This window comes from Akebia trifoliata, chromosome 5 (assembly GCF_017979445.1).
Source record: "Akebia trifoliata isolate Shusen 1 chromosome 5, ASM1797944v1, whole genome shotgun sequence".
Classification (NCBI taxonomy): Eukaryota; Viridiplantae; Streptophyta; class Magnoliopsida; order Ranunculales; family Lardizabalaceae; genus Akebia; species Akebia trifoliata.
The window spans coordinates 2,137,425-2,155,688 of NC_141379.1; the positions used below are offsets into that span (position 1 = coordinate 2,137,425).

Sequence of the window (18,264 nt, forward strand, 5' to 3'; positions counted from 1 at the left end):
AGATAGAGTGGAATGGAGGAATACAATACATTTAAGGGATCCCAAATCTTTTGAACTAGTATACGTTATTAGTAGTTGTTAAAATCAAGAATTTTTTTTTAATTAAAAAAAAAAACTATTTTGGGGAGTAAACGTGGGTTACTACTGGAGCATATATTTGCTTCTTTCACGCACGTGCGACCCGTCAAAGCAAATCTTTTTTTTTTCTTCTTTCACGTGTGAACCGAGTTTCGGATGTAGGCATGGGATTCGAGAACATTTTTAAGGTGTGTGACTTTGAATAATGGAATATTGAGAATCGAAAGTGATCCAGAATCCACATCGATGAGGTAAAACTTCAGAAACAGAAGGCGACTTCGAAAAATTGAAGCAGCCCACTCTACCTCTGACACGTGTTTCTCAAATTTCTTTAACCAACCCGTAATTTTAGTCTTTAAGCATATTTTCATGAGGGATGCTGATTTTCTAATTCAATTTGACAGAATAACTCAAAAAGTCACTGAGTGGCACGTGCAAGAAACATAGATTTTTTTTTTTCTTCAGTATACATAACTGCACACGTTTATGGGGATCTGCATTTGTGTATCTCGAGGGAAAAATCTACCGCACATCTAATATCACTGAATTTTTGAGTTATTCTCTCAAAGTTGAGTTAGAAAATCATTAAACTATTTTCAAAACTGTAATGTAACTCAACATTGACGAAATAACTCAAAAACTCACTGACGTGCATATATAAGAATCGTAATTTTTTCCCCTTGCGATACACAACTGCATATCCCCATAAACATTTGTAGTTGTAGATCCTAAGAAAGAAAATCTATGGTTCTTGCACATGCCATGTAAATGAGTTTTTGCGTTATTATGTCAAATTGAGTTAGAAAATCAACACTCTAAAATGTGACACATGTGCAGTGATTTTGGTATGCAAATTTATGCACCAACTCTCCGAGCCAACTCAATAAATCATCAAGCAACTTGACAACTCAACCGAGTTGGATCAGAAACTCTTCCAAGTCTTGAAGAACAGTTGCACGATTTTTCCTTCCGACAAGAAAACCAAGAAAATATTTTTACAAGAAAATGAGATTCCAAAAGGGAACAAACAAAATATATATTTTGTAGGCAAAAGCAGAAGAAAGGAGAGTGTAAAAACAATATTTGAACTTCTCTTTTTCTCAAATGTACTCTTTCTCGGAAAAAACTATGAAGCGGCCAACCCACTTCAAAATTTAGAAGCAACCCACTCCATTGGTTTACATGTGGCATTTTCAAGGATGTATTTCAAATTTTGACTAAAATGTAGGGGCGTCAAATAAATTTAAAATGCCATGTGTCTGATAACGAGAAGGGTTCCTTCAAATTTTGAAGCAGGCTGGACTCCTCTTTCTCTTACTTTGCATGCTTAAGTATTAAAAAACAAAGGACTTTAGGTAAAATCAAATGGGTAATTAAAAAAGAAAAATACTAAAGTGACTTCCTACGACATTGCGTTCGCACGTGGAGGAGTGTACGGAGATAAAAGTGAAAAGCATCTATGGTTCCATGCACACCACCACGTTAGCACAGTGTTGAATGCAGTATCATTGGAAGTCACTAAAGAACCGACTCTTTGAAAAAAAAGGGTTAGAATTGAAGTTTTTAAAAGCTAGAACTAGTGCATGGGGGCATTATATATCCTTTCAAAATAATGAACAAAAAGAGTGCGTATGAACATGATTTTTAATACTTTTTTGCTTGGGAAAAGCAAGATTCAAAGATGGAAACAGACATGTGAATGAACAATGAGCACACCAACAACTCATCCATGTCAAAAAGTGAAAGTGAGGGACATTAGTGGAGGGGACATGGGGTGAGATGTTGAAACTGAAACTTGAAATCTTAAAGAGGGTTTTATTTAAGATTAACATGTTAAACACACATAAGTTCCAGAAAGAGTCTTCAATGGCTCTGGTCTCTTGTTTGCTGGTTTTATTTCTTCATTTAGTTCCTTCTGTTGTCTGCCAAGTTAAAGGTAAGTTCTAGTATTGAACCTGCAATGTTTCAACTCATTTATATTAAAAGTTGGTGCAAAAACATATCTAGAGAATCCATATATGTTGTTGTAAACATTAGTAAAGGTCAAGAGAAACTAAGATGTAATTTGTAGAATTTTTTTTTTCAAAATCAACATACCCATTAAATCAACACGACGAAGTAAAATCGACGATGAAGCACAGATCAAATTCTTCTCGTGTACTAACAGATCATGCATAACATGCATGATGTAATTAAGATTGTAATAGTATTGCATTAATGTTATAACTTTGTAAAAAAAAAAATGCAGAATTTGTCAGTATAGATTGCGGAGGTACAAGTAATTACACCGACCCAAGTACCAGACTAGCATGGATTTCGGATACTGGGTTCATTAGACATGGTAAGGTGATGGAAGTTGGGAGTCCAAATGGAAACAGTCTGCAGCATGGGAGACGCAGAGACTTCCCTGCAGACGGCAAGAAGTACTGCTATACTCTAAACACAACTGAGAGAAGGAGATACCTTGTCCGAGCAACGTTTCAATATGGAAACTCGACTAATGGAGATCCATACCCAAAGTTTCAGCTCTACTTGGATTCTACTATGTGGTCGACCATAACAATCTTTGATGCTTTGAGAGTATATGTCGAAGAACTGATCATCAGGGCACCATCTAATTCTGTCAATGTGTGTCTATGTTGTGCATCAACGGGTTCTCCTTTCATATCTACACTTGAGCTGCGTCCTTTGAATCTTTCAATGTATGCTACAGATTATGAGGACAATTTCTTCCTCAATGTTGCAGCAAGAGTAAATTTTGGAGCTCTGAGCAACGATGTTGTAAGGTAAGGATTTGCCACATATTTATTTTTGATTTTTCTTACCCATGGGCAGCCAATAATTTTATGAGTTCTCGATGCCAATTTACCCTGTCAAAGCAACTTGTAAGACTTCCTCATCATCCCCTCCAAATCCTTTTTGACTATATACGGATCAAACGGGATAACCCATTACTTTCCCATCATCACATCCTATGATGAAAACTCAAACTCATATACTGATTTTAACTCCCTTCAAGTAAGACATCATACTGTAGAGAAACCGATCCAAGAACAATAAATAAAGAAAAGTTAAGCAAGATGCAATCACACACAAAACACACAGATTTTTACGTAGTTCCTTCAAGATTGAGGTACGTCCACGGATCACACATTTCCACTATGAAGGCAAAATTTGCAGTTACAGAATACACTCTTTCACCGGAAATATATATATATACCCCCAGGAAAACAAAACTACGATTCCAGTGAAATTACAGAACTACCCTTGGGAAATTTCTTGTATATGATTTTGATATAATCCAACGAAGAGGTACCATGACTAGTTTGCTTCTCCAACAGGTACCCCGATGACCCTTATGATCGAATATGGAGTTCAGATTTAGAAAAAAGGCAGAATTATCTAGTTGGGGTGGCTCCAGGAACAGAGAGAATCAGTACTCCCAAGAACATTAATACAAGAACACAGGAATATCCCCCTGCTAAAGTGATGCAAACTGCGGTAGTTGGCACCAAAGGATGGCTTAGCTATAGGTTAAACCTTGAAGGCTTCCCTGCTAATGCTCGAGCATATGCTTACTTTGCTGAAATTGAAGATTTAGGCAGGAATGAAACTCGGAAGTTTACAATGCAGCAACCTCATGTGCCTGACTATAGCAATGCCGTGGTAAATATTGCCGAGAATGCCAACGGGAGCTACACACTCTATGAACCTAGCTATATGAACATATCTCTAGATTTTGTCTTGTCGTTCTCATTTGTCAAGACTTGGGATTCCACTTGTGGACCACTTTTAAATGCAATAGAGATTAGTAAATATGTGCAGATTATCCCAAAGACATGTAACAAGGATGGTAAGTCACTTTGATGATTTTGGTTCTACAATTATTGCTTATTCTATGGTTGTAATGTATTTTTCTTACATAAGCTGATGACTAATACCGTTTCAATTGGAAGCAAATGTTCTCGATGCCCTCCGCTCCATGTCTCCTGGAAGTGATTGGACTCATGAAGAAGGTGATCCGTGTATCCCAGTCCACTGGGAATGGGTGACTTGCAGTTCCAGCACACCACCGAGGATTACAAAAATGTAATTCTTGCATTTCCATAACTTGTTATAAAACGCTGACTCACATGTAAGCTTAATGCACTATCATGTCGTACATTCATCATGTAGAAATCTAAGATACAGATTTGACTGATTTCTTAAACAGTTCTCTATCTGGAAAAAATTTGAAGGGTAACATTCCATCTGAGCTTAAAAACTTGGAGGTTTTAACAGAATTGTAAGTAATCACAATGATGCACTTTTCTTTTAACTAACAATGACCCAAATGTTATGTTCATTTCCATTGTATTGGTTTTTGATTCCTTAGGTGGTTGGACGGTAACTCCTTGACTGGACCAATTCCTGACTTGAGTAATCTTATCAGTTTGACCATTGTGTAAGTTATTCATCCATTCTCCACATTTTGGAGTATACTTGAAAGACAGAAGGCGATTTTATTCGATAATGCTCACTTTTCTTGGTAAATGTGCAGGCATCTAGAGAACAACAGGCTGATGGGCTCATTGCCTTCTTCCCTGAGTAACTTACCAAGCTTACGAGAATTGTATGCGATATCTTGGGTTGCTAAATTCTGCTAGATTGCTCTATTGGGTTGAAAATTGTTCTAGAATAATTTAGATACGACATTTTAAGGAATGGGTTCCGTTAAAATGATTTTAAGGTGACCCCAAATTTTTGGGATAATAGTTCGAAATAAAGAGAAGATTAAGACTTTATTAATTAGCCCTAATTAGGCTATATAAAAGTTACATAAGAGAAATTAAGAAAAGGAAAAGACTAAAATAACCCTAGACTTATTTAACACTCCCCCTCAAGTTGGTGCGTGGATATCAACTATGCCCAACTTGGACAAGACATCTCAAAGGAAGTTTTACTAACTCCTTTAGTAAGAACATCAGCAAGTTGTTGAGAGGTAGGAACAAAGGGAGTACAAATCTGTCCAGAAACTATCTTTTCTCTAATGAAATGACGATCAACTTCTATGTGTTTCGTTCTGTCATGCTGAACCGGATTTGCAGCTATGTTAATAGCTGATTTATTATCGCAATATAGTAAGAAAGGGACCGGCACAGGAAGACATAAATCAGCTAGTAAGATTTTGAGCCACAACAATTCGCATACTCCAAGTGCCATAGCTCTGTATTCTGACTCAGCACTCGACCGAGAAACCACATCCTGCTTCTTACTACGCCAAGTTACCAAGTTACCACCAACTTTAGTACAATACCCAGAAGTAGACCTTCTATCAGTCACTGAACCAGCATAATCTGCATCTGTCCATGCCTCAATGCGAAGATGACCATGATTGTTGAATAAAATACCTCGACCAGGACATCCCTTAAGGTATCTAAGAATACGATAAACAGCAGCAAGATGAGATGTTCGAGGCGAGTGCATAAACTGACTTACAACACTAACAGCATAGGCAATGTCAGGGCGAGTCATAGACAAGTAGATCAACTTTCCCACAAGACGCTGATATTGGCCAATATCTGATACACACTCCCCCTCAGAATCAGCCAACCTGTGATTCTGCTCAATAGGAGTATCAGCTGGACGAGATCCAAGCTGACCAGAGGCACTGAGTAAATCAAGAACATACTTACGCTGAGAAATAAATATACCAGACTGGGACCGGGCAACCTCAATACCCAGAAAATAGCGAAGATGGCCAAGGTCCTTAATCTCAAATTGACGTCCTAAATAAGTTTTGACCTCGGTAAGACCATCGGCATCATCTCCAGTAAGAACAATATCATCCACATACACAATTAGAGCAACAGTTTTGCCTTGGGAGTGACGCAAGAACAAGGTATGATCAGCAGAACTCTGATGGAAACCAAACTGATGCATGGCCCTAGTGAAGCGCTCAGACCAAGCACGAGGAGACTGCTTCAAACCATAAAGGGACCGGCGAAGGCGACAAACATGTGCAGGAGAAGCAGAAGGAAGAAACCCAGGAGGTTGGACCATATAAACTTCTTCCTGAAGATCACCATTGAGAAAAGCATTCTTGACATCTAACTGAAAAAGAGGCCATCCTCGGATAGCAGCAACAGAAAGGAGAACACGAATGGTGGTCATCTTGGCAACCGGAGCGAAAGTTTCTTGATAATCAATCCCATAAGTCTGAGCATAACCCTTGGCCACCAGACGGGCCTTATAACGAGCAATGGAACCGTCCGGATTATGCTTAAGCGTGAAGACCCAGCGACAACCCACAGCTTTCCTTCCAGGCGGAAGAGGAACAATTTCCCAAGTTTGAGTCTTTTCAAGAGCAGTCAACTCATCAATCATAGCTGCGCGCCACTCAGGATGAGCAATAGCATCTGCAACAGTAGTAGGAAGAGAAACAGCGGAAACAGAAGCAAGAAAACTCCGATAGGAGGGTGATAGTGCAGAGGCAGATATATAATTTGAAATGGGATAAGTACAAGTGCGCTTACCCTTACGAGTGGCAATAGGACGATCATCACAGGGAACAGACGGAGGTGGAGCTGGAGGCGAGGAGGCGAGCTCGTCGGACATAGAAGTGACGGTAGTATCACGAGGACGTCGAGAGTAAACCTGCAATGGAGGAGAGGACAAACTGACGGGGGGTGGAGAGGGAGAAACAGGCATGGGAAGGGGAAATAAAGAAGGAAAAGAATCATCAGGTGAATCTAGAGGAAACCACTCAGATTGAATACCAACGGACCCACTATAGTAAGGAGTATGCTCAAAAAAAGAAACATCTCGAGAAATGAAACGCCGTCGAGAAGGAGGATGGTAACAACGGTATCCTTTCTGGGTAGAGGAATAACCCAGAAAGATACATTTTACGGCCTTAGGGTCAAGTTTAGTACGAGTTTGGGCAAGAATTTGAACAAAGCAGACACACCCAAACACGCGCGGAGGAAGTGGAAACACAGGACGATCTGGAGAGAGAGTAGAAAGGGGTGTCGCAAACTGAAGAACACTGGAGAGGGGTCCGATTAATAAGGTAAACAGCAGTAAGAACTGCATCGGCCCAATAGGATTGAGGCACATTCATGCCAATAGAAATGGCACGAGCTAACTCTAGAATATGGCGATTTTTCCGTTCTGAGCGACCATTCTGCTGAGGGGTCTTAACATTGGACATTTGATGCTCAATGCCAGACTCTAAACAAAGTTTCAAGACCTCACTATAGGTGTACTCAGTACGGAAGGTCTTGATGGTACAACCAAATTGGGTATGAACCATAGCAAGAAATTACTTGAAGATCCCATAAACCTCACTCTTGTGTTTCATAAGATAAACCCAAGTGGTACGACTGTGGTCATCGATGAACAAAACAAAATAGCGAAAACCAAGAGTGGATGTGACAGGGGAAGGACCTCACACATCAGAATGAATTAAGTCAAACATAGCAGGTGTAGTAGTATTCATACTAATAGGATAAGAAGAACGCACATGTTTAGCTAATTGACAAGTTTCACAAGACAAATCAAACAAATTGTTATTATGAAATAAAGTAGGGAACATGTGTTTCAAATATCCAAAGGAAATATGGCCTAAACGTAAATGCCAACGCATTACAAGAGCCTTATTAGACTGACTACGACTACTACTAAGCTGAAGAGCAGAATGAGTGCTAGGTGAACCGGGAACGTCCAAGAGATACAATCCATTTACTTCATGTCCAGTGCCAATCGTCCTCTTCGACTCCAGATCCTGAAAGACACAATGAGAAGGATAAAAGGTTACACTGCAGTTCAAATTTTTTGTAAGACTACTAACAGATACAAGGTTAGTAGTAAGTTGAGGAACATGAAGTGTGTTAGTTAAGGATAAAGAAGATGTAACGAGTAAATGACCTTGACCAGCTATGGAAGACAAAGAACCATCAGCCAGTCGGACCTTGCGATGACCAGAACAAACATTATAGGTTTTAAACAGGGAGGACGTACCGGTCATGTTATCCGAAGCACCAGAATCAATGATCCATGGTGAGGAAGTGGTAGAAACACTGTGTGCAGATGCTAAGGTACCTGAGTGAGCGAAGGTAGAAACTGGCTGAGATGAGGTCTCTATCTGATTGAAGAATTTTCTGAACTTGTCAAGCTCGGCTTGGGACAGAGATACCGAATCCGATGAGGAGGTAGTAGCTGAAGGAGTTGCTAAATCATTCATTTGCTGAGAAACGACATGAGCTGAAGACCGTTGAGACTGTTGACGATGCTGGTTAGGACGACCATGAAGTGCATAACAGCGAGCTTTCACATGACCCAACTTTCCACAATGATCACACTTATGTCGCTGACGGGTAGGCAGAGGCCCACTGGGGGACTGTGAAGAAGGCAGACGAGCAAGCATAGCGGAATGATCTCCCGACGAAAAGGGTATGACAGCGGCGCGACGACTCTCATCAGCCAAGACATAGGAATACGCAGTCTGTAGGGAAGGAAAAGGATCCATTCCCAATAAATGAACCCTCGCATATTCAAACTCATCTCGGAGACCAGCCAGAAACTGAAAAACTCGATTCTTATCCAGAATTGACGCATATAATGTCTCATCAAGAGGGTCCTTCCAGGAGTAGTACGAAGAATAAAATGTCAATTCTTCCCACCGAGCACGTAGTTGTGATATATAGGTAGTAACAGAAGAGTCACCCTGCGAGAGTCTAGAAATCTCACGTTCTAGGTTAAAAATTCTGACATTGTTTTGACGTTGCGAGTAAATGCTCTTTGCAGAATCCCATATCTGTTTTGCTGTTGAGGAGAACATAAAACCAGCTGCAATGTGTGATTGCATGGATGTAACCAACCAGGAACGGACCATAGAATCATTAGCAAACCAATGTGAGTAAGAACTGTCGGTCTGTGCAGGTTGTTTGTCAGCCCCGGTGAGGTAACCGATTTTCCCTTTTCCACCAATGAACATTTCAACCGATCGTGCCCAAAGGAGATAGTTAGGACCATCTAATTTCACGGTAGTAATTTGAATGCCTGGAAAGTCAGTTGAATGAGAAGGAAGACCACTCGATCCATTACTAATACCAGTGATTGAGGAAGAGGATGACTCAGAAGCCATCAAATAATCCGAGTACTTTGGTTTGAAGAGAGTTCACAAAGATGTGGGCACGATTCTCTAAAATAAAGTAATCGCAGCACCCTAAAGGTGACAATACACGATCGAAGGAGCTATAAAGGTTGATTAAACACTGTTGTGGGAGACCCAATAATCATTTTCGCAAGCGTAAAGACTTAAGGAATAACACTGTCGGTAGAACAGCCCCAAACAGCACCAAATGGCCACAATCTATGATCTCACGACTTAGAACAACCCCAAACAACACCAAATAGCCACGATTTATGATCTCACGACTTATAACAGCACCCTGCTGTGTTGCCTACTGAAACCAATCACTTGTTGTGATAAAAAATCGAAAAACAGAGGAAGAAAGAAACTCCCACTAGTGTCGTATAGGGCAGAACATCATCTGCTGTGATCATTCAGACTCAAATAGCCACTCACAAGTATCGTACAGGTTCAAACACCAACCTACTTGAGTCGTACGAGGTAGAACAGCCACCACTGGCGTCGCCGGTTCAAAAAAAGTCAGTTACTGTGATCGTAGGGGTTGAAACAGCCTACGTTGGGAGTCGTAATACTCAAACACAGACACTGTGGGTGTCGTAAGCCTCAGACAGAGCCATTTTTGATGTCCCTGGTCGCAAACAGCATCACTGCTGTAACTACAGCCTGATCGCAGGCTCTGTATAGCTATATATTTCCTATCGCATGCTGCGATTAGGGTTTTTGTGACGGAGAACCCCCGTAGGGGTGATACGAGTTGAAGAAGAGAAGTGTAGGGTGTTGTTTTAACGAAGGATCGATCGATTGAGTTTGTCACCGAGGAAGAAGAAGGAGTTGGAGGTCGAACTTGCTCTGATACCAAGTTCGAAATAAAGAGAAGATTAAGACTTTATTAATTAGCCCTAATTTGGCTATATAAAAGTTACATAAGAGAAATTAAGAAAAGGAAAAGACTAAAATAACCCTAGACTTATTTAACAGGATTCAATGATAATGATTTAAATGTGCAGGCATCTAGAGAACAACAGACTGATGGGCTCATTGCCTTCTTCCCTGAGTAACTTACCAAGCTTACGAGAATTGTATGCAATATCTTGGGTTGCTAATCTCTGCTAGATTGCTCTATTGGGTTGAAAATTGTTCTAGAATAATTTAGATATGACATTTTCAGGAATGGGTTCCATTAAAATGATTTTAAGGTGACCCCAAATTTTTGGGATAAGGATTCAATGATAATGATTTTAAGGATGGGTGCTCTGATTTTATGGGTCTATTATCTGTTTTTGTTCTCATCTTAGACTGTTTTCCCTAACAATACTTTAAGTAGGAGCGCTGAAGATGAAATCCTTATGTGGCAGGTATGTCCAGAACAACTCTTTAAGTGGGGACATAAATCCATATCTATTAACTGGAAAAGTGATATTCAAGTGAGTATGATTCTGCCAGGTATACTATTGCTAATGTATTGACTCTGTAGAGGATATTGTTTGGCTCGAATTGGTTGGTTCACCTGTATTTCTCCTAATGGATTAAAGACAGCCTCTTTGTCTAAATAACTATTAGAATGGTTGTAGATGGTGTACATGCTATATATCCATTAAGCATTACCTCCACATATAGCTAATGTCAAGCTTTAAAATGACTTGAAGCCTGTATAGAGGACTTCCAGACTTCAGATTAACAGAAATGGGCATTGAAAATTTTCCAAATAGTTGTTTAGCTCTATCTGTAAGGTGCCAACATCTAAATTAAATAATATATGATGTACATTCCAATGTTTATAAGCCCATGGAGTTGAGTTTGAACTCGGACAAAACAGGTCAACTTGCACTAGAGCTGAATCAAAGTCTTCTATAATTGTTCAAGCAAATTATATAAATAATAAATCTGAAGTCACTGACTGAGATATCGAAGCCCTCCATAATAACATTATATTGTTGCACAAATGACAAGGCTAATAAGAAGCTTGAATCAAACATTTGTAAACAACTAAAACATTTTCATTTGCAGTTATGATAACAATCCGGAACTAATTCGAAGGAGGCAGCACAAGAAGAATCTCAAGTTGATAATTGTTACTTCAATTGGGGCAATTGCATTTTTTGTAGTTTTTCTGTTAGGAAGTTTGTTACTATTACGTAATCTTCAAAGAAAGCAATCTGGGCAGAAAAGTAATGAAACAGGTATGTGCACTCAACAATTCTCTGCATTATTGACTTGTAGTTGCAAACCTTTTTTTGTTCTTTTTGCACTTTAACTAAATATTTTATTCTGCTCTTCAGGCAATTCACTGCGCATTATCTCCAAGCCTTCTTCAACTCCCCATTCCCTTGTACGAGGTGCATATATTATGGATGACGGCCTTGATGTAGCCTACTATATGACACTCACTGAACTAGAAGAAGCTACCCAAAATTTTTCGAAGAAAATTGGGGAAGGGAGCTTTGGACCTGTCTATTATGGAAAAATGAAAGATGGAAAAGAAGTTGCAGTTAAGATCTCGGCCAAAGCATCTAGCCATGGGGCACATCAATTCGTGAATGAGGTAGTATCACATTCGGGTTTTGCTATCACCATGCTTTGTTTGCACATAAGTGAACCTTCTTACGTGGGTGACATTCACACATGTCTACTCTTATGCTGTCATTTAGAGGCATGTGCCACACTAAATAACGAACTTTTTTAATCAGCTCATAGGGAGATCAAAATTCAATTGATTTCTACATTTTCTACATGTCAAAATCTAGTACCGATGGAAGGAATCTCCTTGAAGCTGGTATGATTTTTTCTGCCAATTGCAAACATTTGACTCTCAATTCTTAAAAGCATAGAAACCCTTCGGCACCATTTATAAAAGGATCCATTATGGGCGTGGAAGGACAGACCTAAATCCAAATAGGGATTCATATTTGAAACCCTTCAGCACCATCTTCGAAGGAAAGGATCACTCGTAGAAGGAAATCATCTATAGTATTGTGAGTTTATTGTTTTATTTGTGTAAGCAATTTCAAGAGTTTAGCTTTGAAGATTTTTGTTTAGAGGGACTTTGTGTGTAAAGGGTGACCGCTCTCTAGGGAGACATAATTTGCATTTTTGAGAAAAAATATATGAGGAATTGATTCAGGGACTGTTTTTCAAGAAACTACCATTTGTCAAACAGGTCAAAGAATTTATAGTGGTCTCATAACTAATCATTCATTGGTTGTATTTCAGGTTTCACTCTTATCAAGAATTCATCATAAAAATTTGGTTCCTTTGATTGGCTACTGTGAAGAAGAACATCAACAAATTCTTGTTTATGAATATATGCACAATGGAACTCTAAGAGATCATATACATGGTAAGAACTTGTAGATTCTGCCATTTTCTTCCTTTTCAGTTTTAATCGAAGCAATTCCATCCAAATCCATAACATAATCTGCTTCCAGATTCTATTAACCAAAAGCACTTGGACTGGCTATCTCGTCTTTCTATCGCAGAAGATGCAGCTAAAGGTTTTAAATAAGATTTTTATCTTGTTAATGAATTAGTTGTTTTTCCAGTTTATTGTGGAATCAAAGTGTGAGATATCTGTAGGTCTAGAGTACTTACATAGTGGGTGCAACCCAAGCATAATTCACCGAGATGTGAAGACAAGCAATATTCTCCTAGACATCAATATGAGGGCAAAAGTGTCAGATTTTGGTCTTTCAAGGCAAACCGATGAAAATTTCACTCATGTATCAAGTGTTGCATGTGGAACAGTGGGATACCTTGACCCTGAGTAAGCTATGGTTATTAAGTTCTGTTTTAGTTTTTACCTTAGCTGTCATACACTTCAAAGTCTTAACTAATTATATATTTGCCCCTGCAGGTACTATGCGAATCAACAGTTAACAGAAAAGAGTGATGTTTACAGTTTTGGGGTCGTTCTTTTGGAGCTGATTTCAGGAAGAAAGCCTTTCTCAGTACAAGATTATGGTCCTGAATGGAACATTGTTCATTGGGTATGCTTTTTACCAAATCTTCATTTAAAAGATGAGACATCTTTTAATCATCATTATGATTATATTCTTTTTGGAGGGTAAAATACACACACACAACAGACTCACACACCCACCCACCCACACCCACACACATATATTGCCATGGAAGTGGACTCCATCGATCCCAATAAACAGAAAGGAACCCTACCTGATCCATGAAATGCGACAAACATATAAACATAGGTAGGATCTCAACCAGGATATTTCACCATCATCTCTCGTCATCATCTTTGCTATCCCTTTGTCATTATTATTTATTGTATTTTTTTTTTTGTAGGCGAGATCTTTGATTCAGAATGGGGATGTGACAAGTATAGTAGATCCATCACTAGCGAGGAATTTCAAAATTGAGTCTCTTTGGAGAATAGCTGAAGTTGCAATATTAAGTGTTGAGCAACATGGAGTTTCTAGACCAAGGATGCAGGAAATAGTGTTATCTATACAAGACGCGATTAAGATTGAAGAAGGAAGCAACAAAAGCAGTTATAGAATATCTTCAAGTTCTTCTACATTGCAATCCTCTCATATTAGGTTACCATTAGATCCTATTGGCATTGAAAATTCTGGTTTAGATACGTATGTACTCCCGTCTGCAAGATAGAAATGTATCATCTCCACATAACATGCACTTCACAGAAGATTAGACGTTACTCACATGTATTATATTGTTGGGAAAAATGTATGGAAGCAACAAGAAATAAGGAATAGAATAAAGAAGATTGATTTTTCTTCAAGAGACATTGAATCAACGTTTTCCTTAAAGAATCAGGATCGGGTAAGGTGTTCCGTTCCTATAGAATAGGAATGGTGTAATGGCACGTTTTGGTTAGAGTTTAAAACACACCGGGCTCTAAATCAAGCCATTTTCTACATTGTATGCAGTCCAATGTATTCAATCTCCAACCAAAATGTGCCATGTAGACACCCTATTTTGCTATAGGAATGGACACTGTTCTGGATCGTGAATGTGCCACGTAAACCACGAATGCAAATGCGTTCTATCAAACACGTTCCTAGGATACAACGAAGTCCAGTCTCTATTATCTCTTACTATTTACGCACTAATAGAAAGAGATCTGAATACTAAGAATATATGCTCAAAGACGAAGAGAAAGAAGTCTAAAATCAGAAAATAGAGATTTTTCTTCAGCATTATATGTAGAAAAAAAAAATTATACCCTTTTTTTTTAAATCTCAAATGAGAATTTTAAAATAAAAAAAATAAAAAACCAAACCAGAAAAAGTGATGAATATGGTAAGGTTCTGGAAGTCTAGTCATTCAATTATCCAACTCTACATTTAAGTGAGTTAATTGGAAGTTGACACTGAGTCAACTCGGAATGATTTCCACCAGTATTGAATTAAAAAATTAAAAAAAAAAACCCTGAATTGTTGAACTTGAATCTACCAAAGAAAGAAAGAAAAAACAGGATTCAAGAAAAGGGTCAGTTTTGATTGTTTAGCTCATGAGTTTCTGCAACTCAGAAGCAACCATAAACCACTAAATCCATGAATTAAGCAAGAATTGCAGAAGCAGACACAAAAGAACCCTAAAATTCAAAATCAAAACCTTAATGAATCAAACCAACTTGAAATCATGACTAACCTGAGTTGCTCGAAGTTTGTTACAGAGAAGAGTTCGTTCTCCACCCCACTTTGAAAAGTGAACTAGAAATGGGATTTGTAACGAACTTAACGAACTCATGATTTGTGTTCTTGTTTATAGGCTACAACGCGCTTCTGATTAACAAATCTCTACCTTACTACCGGTGCACATTAACGAAATATTCGAAGTCAAAAATCTATTTGATAGGATGACTCTAACCGTTGATCTTCTCACATATAAATTTCTTGGGTGGAAATCATCTTTCTTGATGGACTCCTAACAAACTCTTCAATGCTTTAATTAGTTCATCAATTGGTCTCAAATCTCAATACCACACATGGTTTCAAAACTTGTCTGAGATCGAGACGTATCGCCCAAGTCGTCTCTGTATCAGGCATGGACAAGACGGACAAGTTAATTTTTTGGATGAGATTTAAAATCCTACGTTCATTTTTGAACGAGACATCTCAAACGTATCGAAAAACTAGTCCGAGACAACTCAATATCTGACATGGACAAGACATGAAACTGAGTTTTAAAACCATGATATTCCCACATGAACTTTTGGCCCACCTCTTGGTGGAATTATGCTATGTTTGGTAACACTTCTAAAGTTTGGAGTTTAGAAATTAAATATCAAACTTCATAAATTTTATCTAATGTCCCCATCATTGATTCAAAACTTATGAATTTCAATTATGAAATCTAAAATTTCATACGAAACAAACGAAAATAAAACTTTTGAAGTCTGAATTTTAAATATGGACCACCTTCATTCAGACTTCAAAAGTGTTACCAAAGACACATTTAGTGTTTTATACCTAAGTGTATAAGGTCTTTGGCATATTGGTTTAGATTTATGAGCACCGGAGCCAATCTCACATTGGGTTCGAGTCAAAAAAAAAAAATACGCTACTTGAGCCATCGTGGACATTGGCTGCAAAAATATTATGTCACCCAAGTTCCTCAAAAATGTAATTGGAATTCTAAATGACTCATTTGCTTAGAAATCATAAATTAACCTGATTAAATGTGGTATGCAAGTCCTCCAACAAAAGATAGGCCAAGTGGTCACAAAAAGGTTACTTAAAACCAAAGAAGATGAATAAATAAAGATACAAAAGGGTAAGAGATGGTGATCAAATAAACAACATCTTCCCTCTCCACTCTCTATATTTATTACATTATTACAGTAACACAGTTCCATTGACTCTATATTCACAATTCTCCCACTAGACACCAACCTTCATCTCCATCTATTTTATCAACCACAAACCCAACCTCACAGAAACTCAAATGATCTTCAACATCAGATTCATCACCACCATCATCTTTTATAATCTCGATTCCTCCAAAACCAATCTCTCTTGTTAAAGTAGACGAGTCCTCATAAATATCATCAACATAATCTTCAATTTCATCATCTTCTTGATTAAGATCACTAGATAGATATCCTAGCATTGCCGTGGCGGAAATTCCAACACAATTCATTCCATTGCGTCCCTTATCTACAACCCGCCAAGAGATCAAATGATTATTCATCGTGAAATCGCTCGATCTAATCTTTTGGGTGCCCTTAGTCTTGTCTTTGGATTTACAAGCGGGGTGAATATGACACCCCGGGCACCTTGGCCTACCGCATTTTCCCGTGAATTTAGAGTGATTGGTGGGCTTCGACGACACCTTTGTGAATAATCCGGCCGTAGGCGGGGAGTCGGTTTGATTGATTATCTTGGTTTTGGGCTTTGGATTCAAGGGTGATGGTAAGATCATGTAGCTCCTAACCATTCCATGTTGCCGTCCCTCTCTCTTCATTTTTCTTCTGTTGGATTGAAGGCTATGTGGATTGGTGATGGAGGTCTTGGCTTTATTCTCTATATATAATTTAATTTTTTTAGTGGAAGTGTTTGAAAATGATGTATAAAATGAAAGCGTGGTGGGCAAGAACTTTACTTGGTCATTCGTCCGTGTGGGGCAAGTTACAAAGACCAGCTAAGCCACCCCAATTTAGTATTATTTTATAAGGGTCACTCATTTGAGTTAAGAAAACTTCTATTGCCACTCTATTTTTTTTTATAGCACACCAATTATTTGTCAACATCATGTTATTAAACCTAAACAATAGAAATATGGGTATTTTAGAAATATACCCTGTTAAATTGGTGATATTAGGTTTACCCCTTACAAAATGCAAAATTAGGTTTACCCCTTTGATCGTAAGTCAACGTTGCATTTTCTTGATTATTTAACAGGGAAGTTTTGATTTTGATTTTTTTTTTCTTCAAAATGCTCTTCAGATACTTAAATTACTAAAGTAAAATTTGGAAAAAAAAAATATTCAAAATTTCACCGTTAAATCATCAAGAAAAATCAAGTTGACTTAAGGTCAAGAGCCAATCTTGTATTTTGCAAGAGTAAACCAAATATCACCAATTTAATTGGGGGTATTTCTAAAATACCCTAAAAATTATCTTAACACTTGATTGGCAATCTCTCTCTCTCTCTCTCTCTCTCTCTTCCTCTCTTGTGAGATGACTACTTTCTTGAAAAATCTATCTAATCAATTTTAGCGTTGGGTGCTACAAGAAAAGGTAAGTGTGAAAATATAAATTTTCTAGAAAGAGATACAAACCCACGTGAAAAGCTTTGTATAATATTAATTTGAGTCACTTTGGAGCATCTTCAACAGACTCTTTAACGTGTATTGGCTCTTTACTTTAAAAAGTGAAAGGTGAAACCATCGTCTCTAAAAAATTCTTTTAAAAGTAAATGTTAAATTAAAAATGGGGTTTCCACTCTCTAAGTGAATTATATCAATCTGATTAGTTAGAGCATCTCCAATAATGCTCTTTAAAGTAAAGAACATCTTTTATCAAAAAGTGAGAAATGTTATTTTAACTAACTTAAAATTTGTTGATTGCTCTAAGAGACTCAACAAATCTTCCCTTACTCTTAATGTTTTATATTATTTTATATTTACTAAAACCTACTTAAATCCTACTAAAGGTCTTGAGCTCACATTTTGGCATCTAAAAACATGATCCAATGTCATAGGTTTGTAGAGAATGAAATTCTAAGAATTTTGAAAAACTAAATTAAAAAAATACATTATTTTTCATCTTTAAATTTTAATTCTAAGTTTTGAGAGTTTAGTAACCGTCCATTTTCAACGTTTTGGATTAAGCTCAAAAACTATATTTCAAAAAAAAAAAAAAAAAATTGGATATGAGTTTTTCCATGAATTCTAGAAAGATGGTGTGTTGGATTGCCAATGTAGTAATCTATGTGGGCTCAACAACTCTTAATTAAGATTTTAAATCTTACTAAGTTAACAATTTTTTTTTTTTTTCATTTTTTAACATTAAAATAACTAGTCCTTTGAATACTCTCTACATCCAGAGAGTGGAACCCCATTCTTTATT

At 37.7% G+C, this 18,264-nt stretch overlaps 1 protein-coding gene and 1 long non-coding RNA gene across 2 annotated transcripts; one reads left to right on the forward strand and one right to left on the reverse strand.

Annotated features, from left to right (window-relative positions):
• Positions 1-1,879: 1,879 nt before the first annotated feature.
• On the reverse strand, positions 1,880-15,340 carry LOC147400924 (uncharacterized). The gene is made up of 3 exons (XR_015178290.1): positions 14,843-15,340; positions 12,803-12,858; positions 1,880-2,033 (listed from the first exon to the last, which is right to left on the reverse strand). It is a non-coding gene; the product is annotated as an uncharacterized LOC147400924 (long non-coding RNA).
• On the forward strand, positions 1,897-13,938 carry LOC147400925 (Leucine-rich repeat protein kinase family protein). The gene is made up of 15 exons (XM_086441984.1): positions 1,897-2,014; positions 2,327-2,864; positions 3,420-3,931; positions 4,035-4,167; positions 4,292-4,363; positions 4,454-4,522; positions 4,619-4,690; positions 10,570-10,638; positions 11,222-11,394; positions 11,494-11,756; positions 12,425-12,551; positions 12,640-12,705; positions 12,788-12,974; positions 13,065-13,197; positions 13,514-13,938. Exons 1-15 carry the CDS (start codon positions 1,909-1,911, stop codon positions 13,835-13,837), a joined length of 2,844 nt encoding a protein of 947 aa, XP_086298110.1. The 5' UTR covers positions 1,897-1,908; the 3' UTR covers positions 13,838-13,938.
• Positions 15,341-18,264: the final 2,924 nt, after the last annotated feature.

What these genes read in the sequence shown, in the direction of transcription:
- LOC147400925 (XM_086441984.1), top strand. Translation starts at nt 1,909, where the DNA reads ATGTTAAACACACATAAGTTCCAGAAAGAGTCTTCAATGGCTCTGGTC. An exon ending in TGTTGTCTGCCAAGTTAAAG is followed by an intron (nt 2,015 to 2,326) that starts GTAAGTTCTAGT and finishes AAAAAAATGCAG; the next exon opens with AATTTGTCAGTATAGATTGC. An exon ending in ACTGGAAAAGTGATATTCAA is followed by an intron (nt 10,639 to 11,221) that starts GTGAGTATGATT and finishes TTTCATTTGCAG; the next exon opens with TTATGATAACAATCCGGAAC.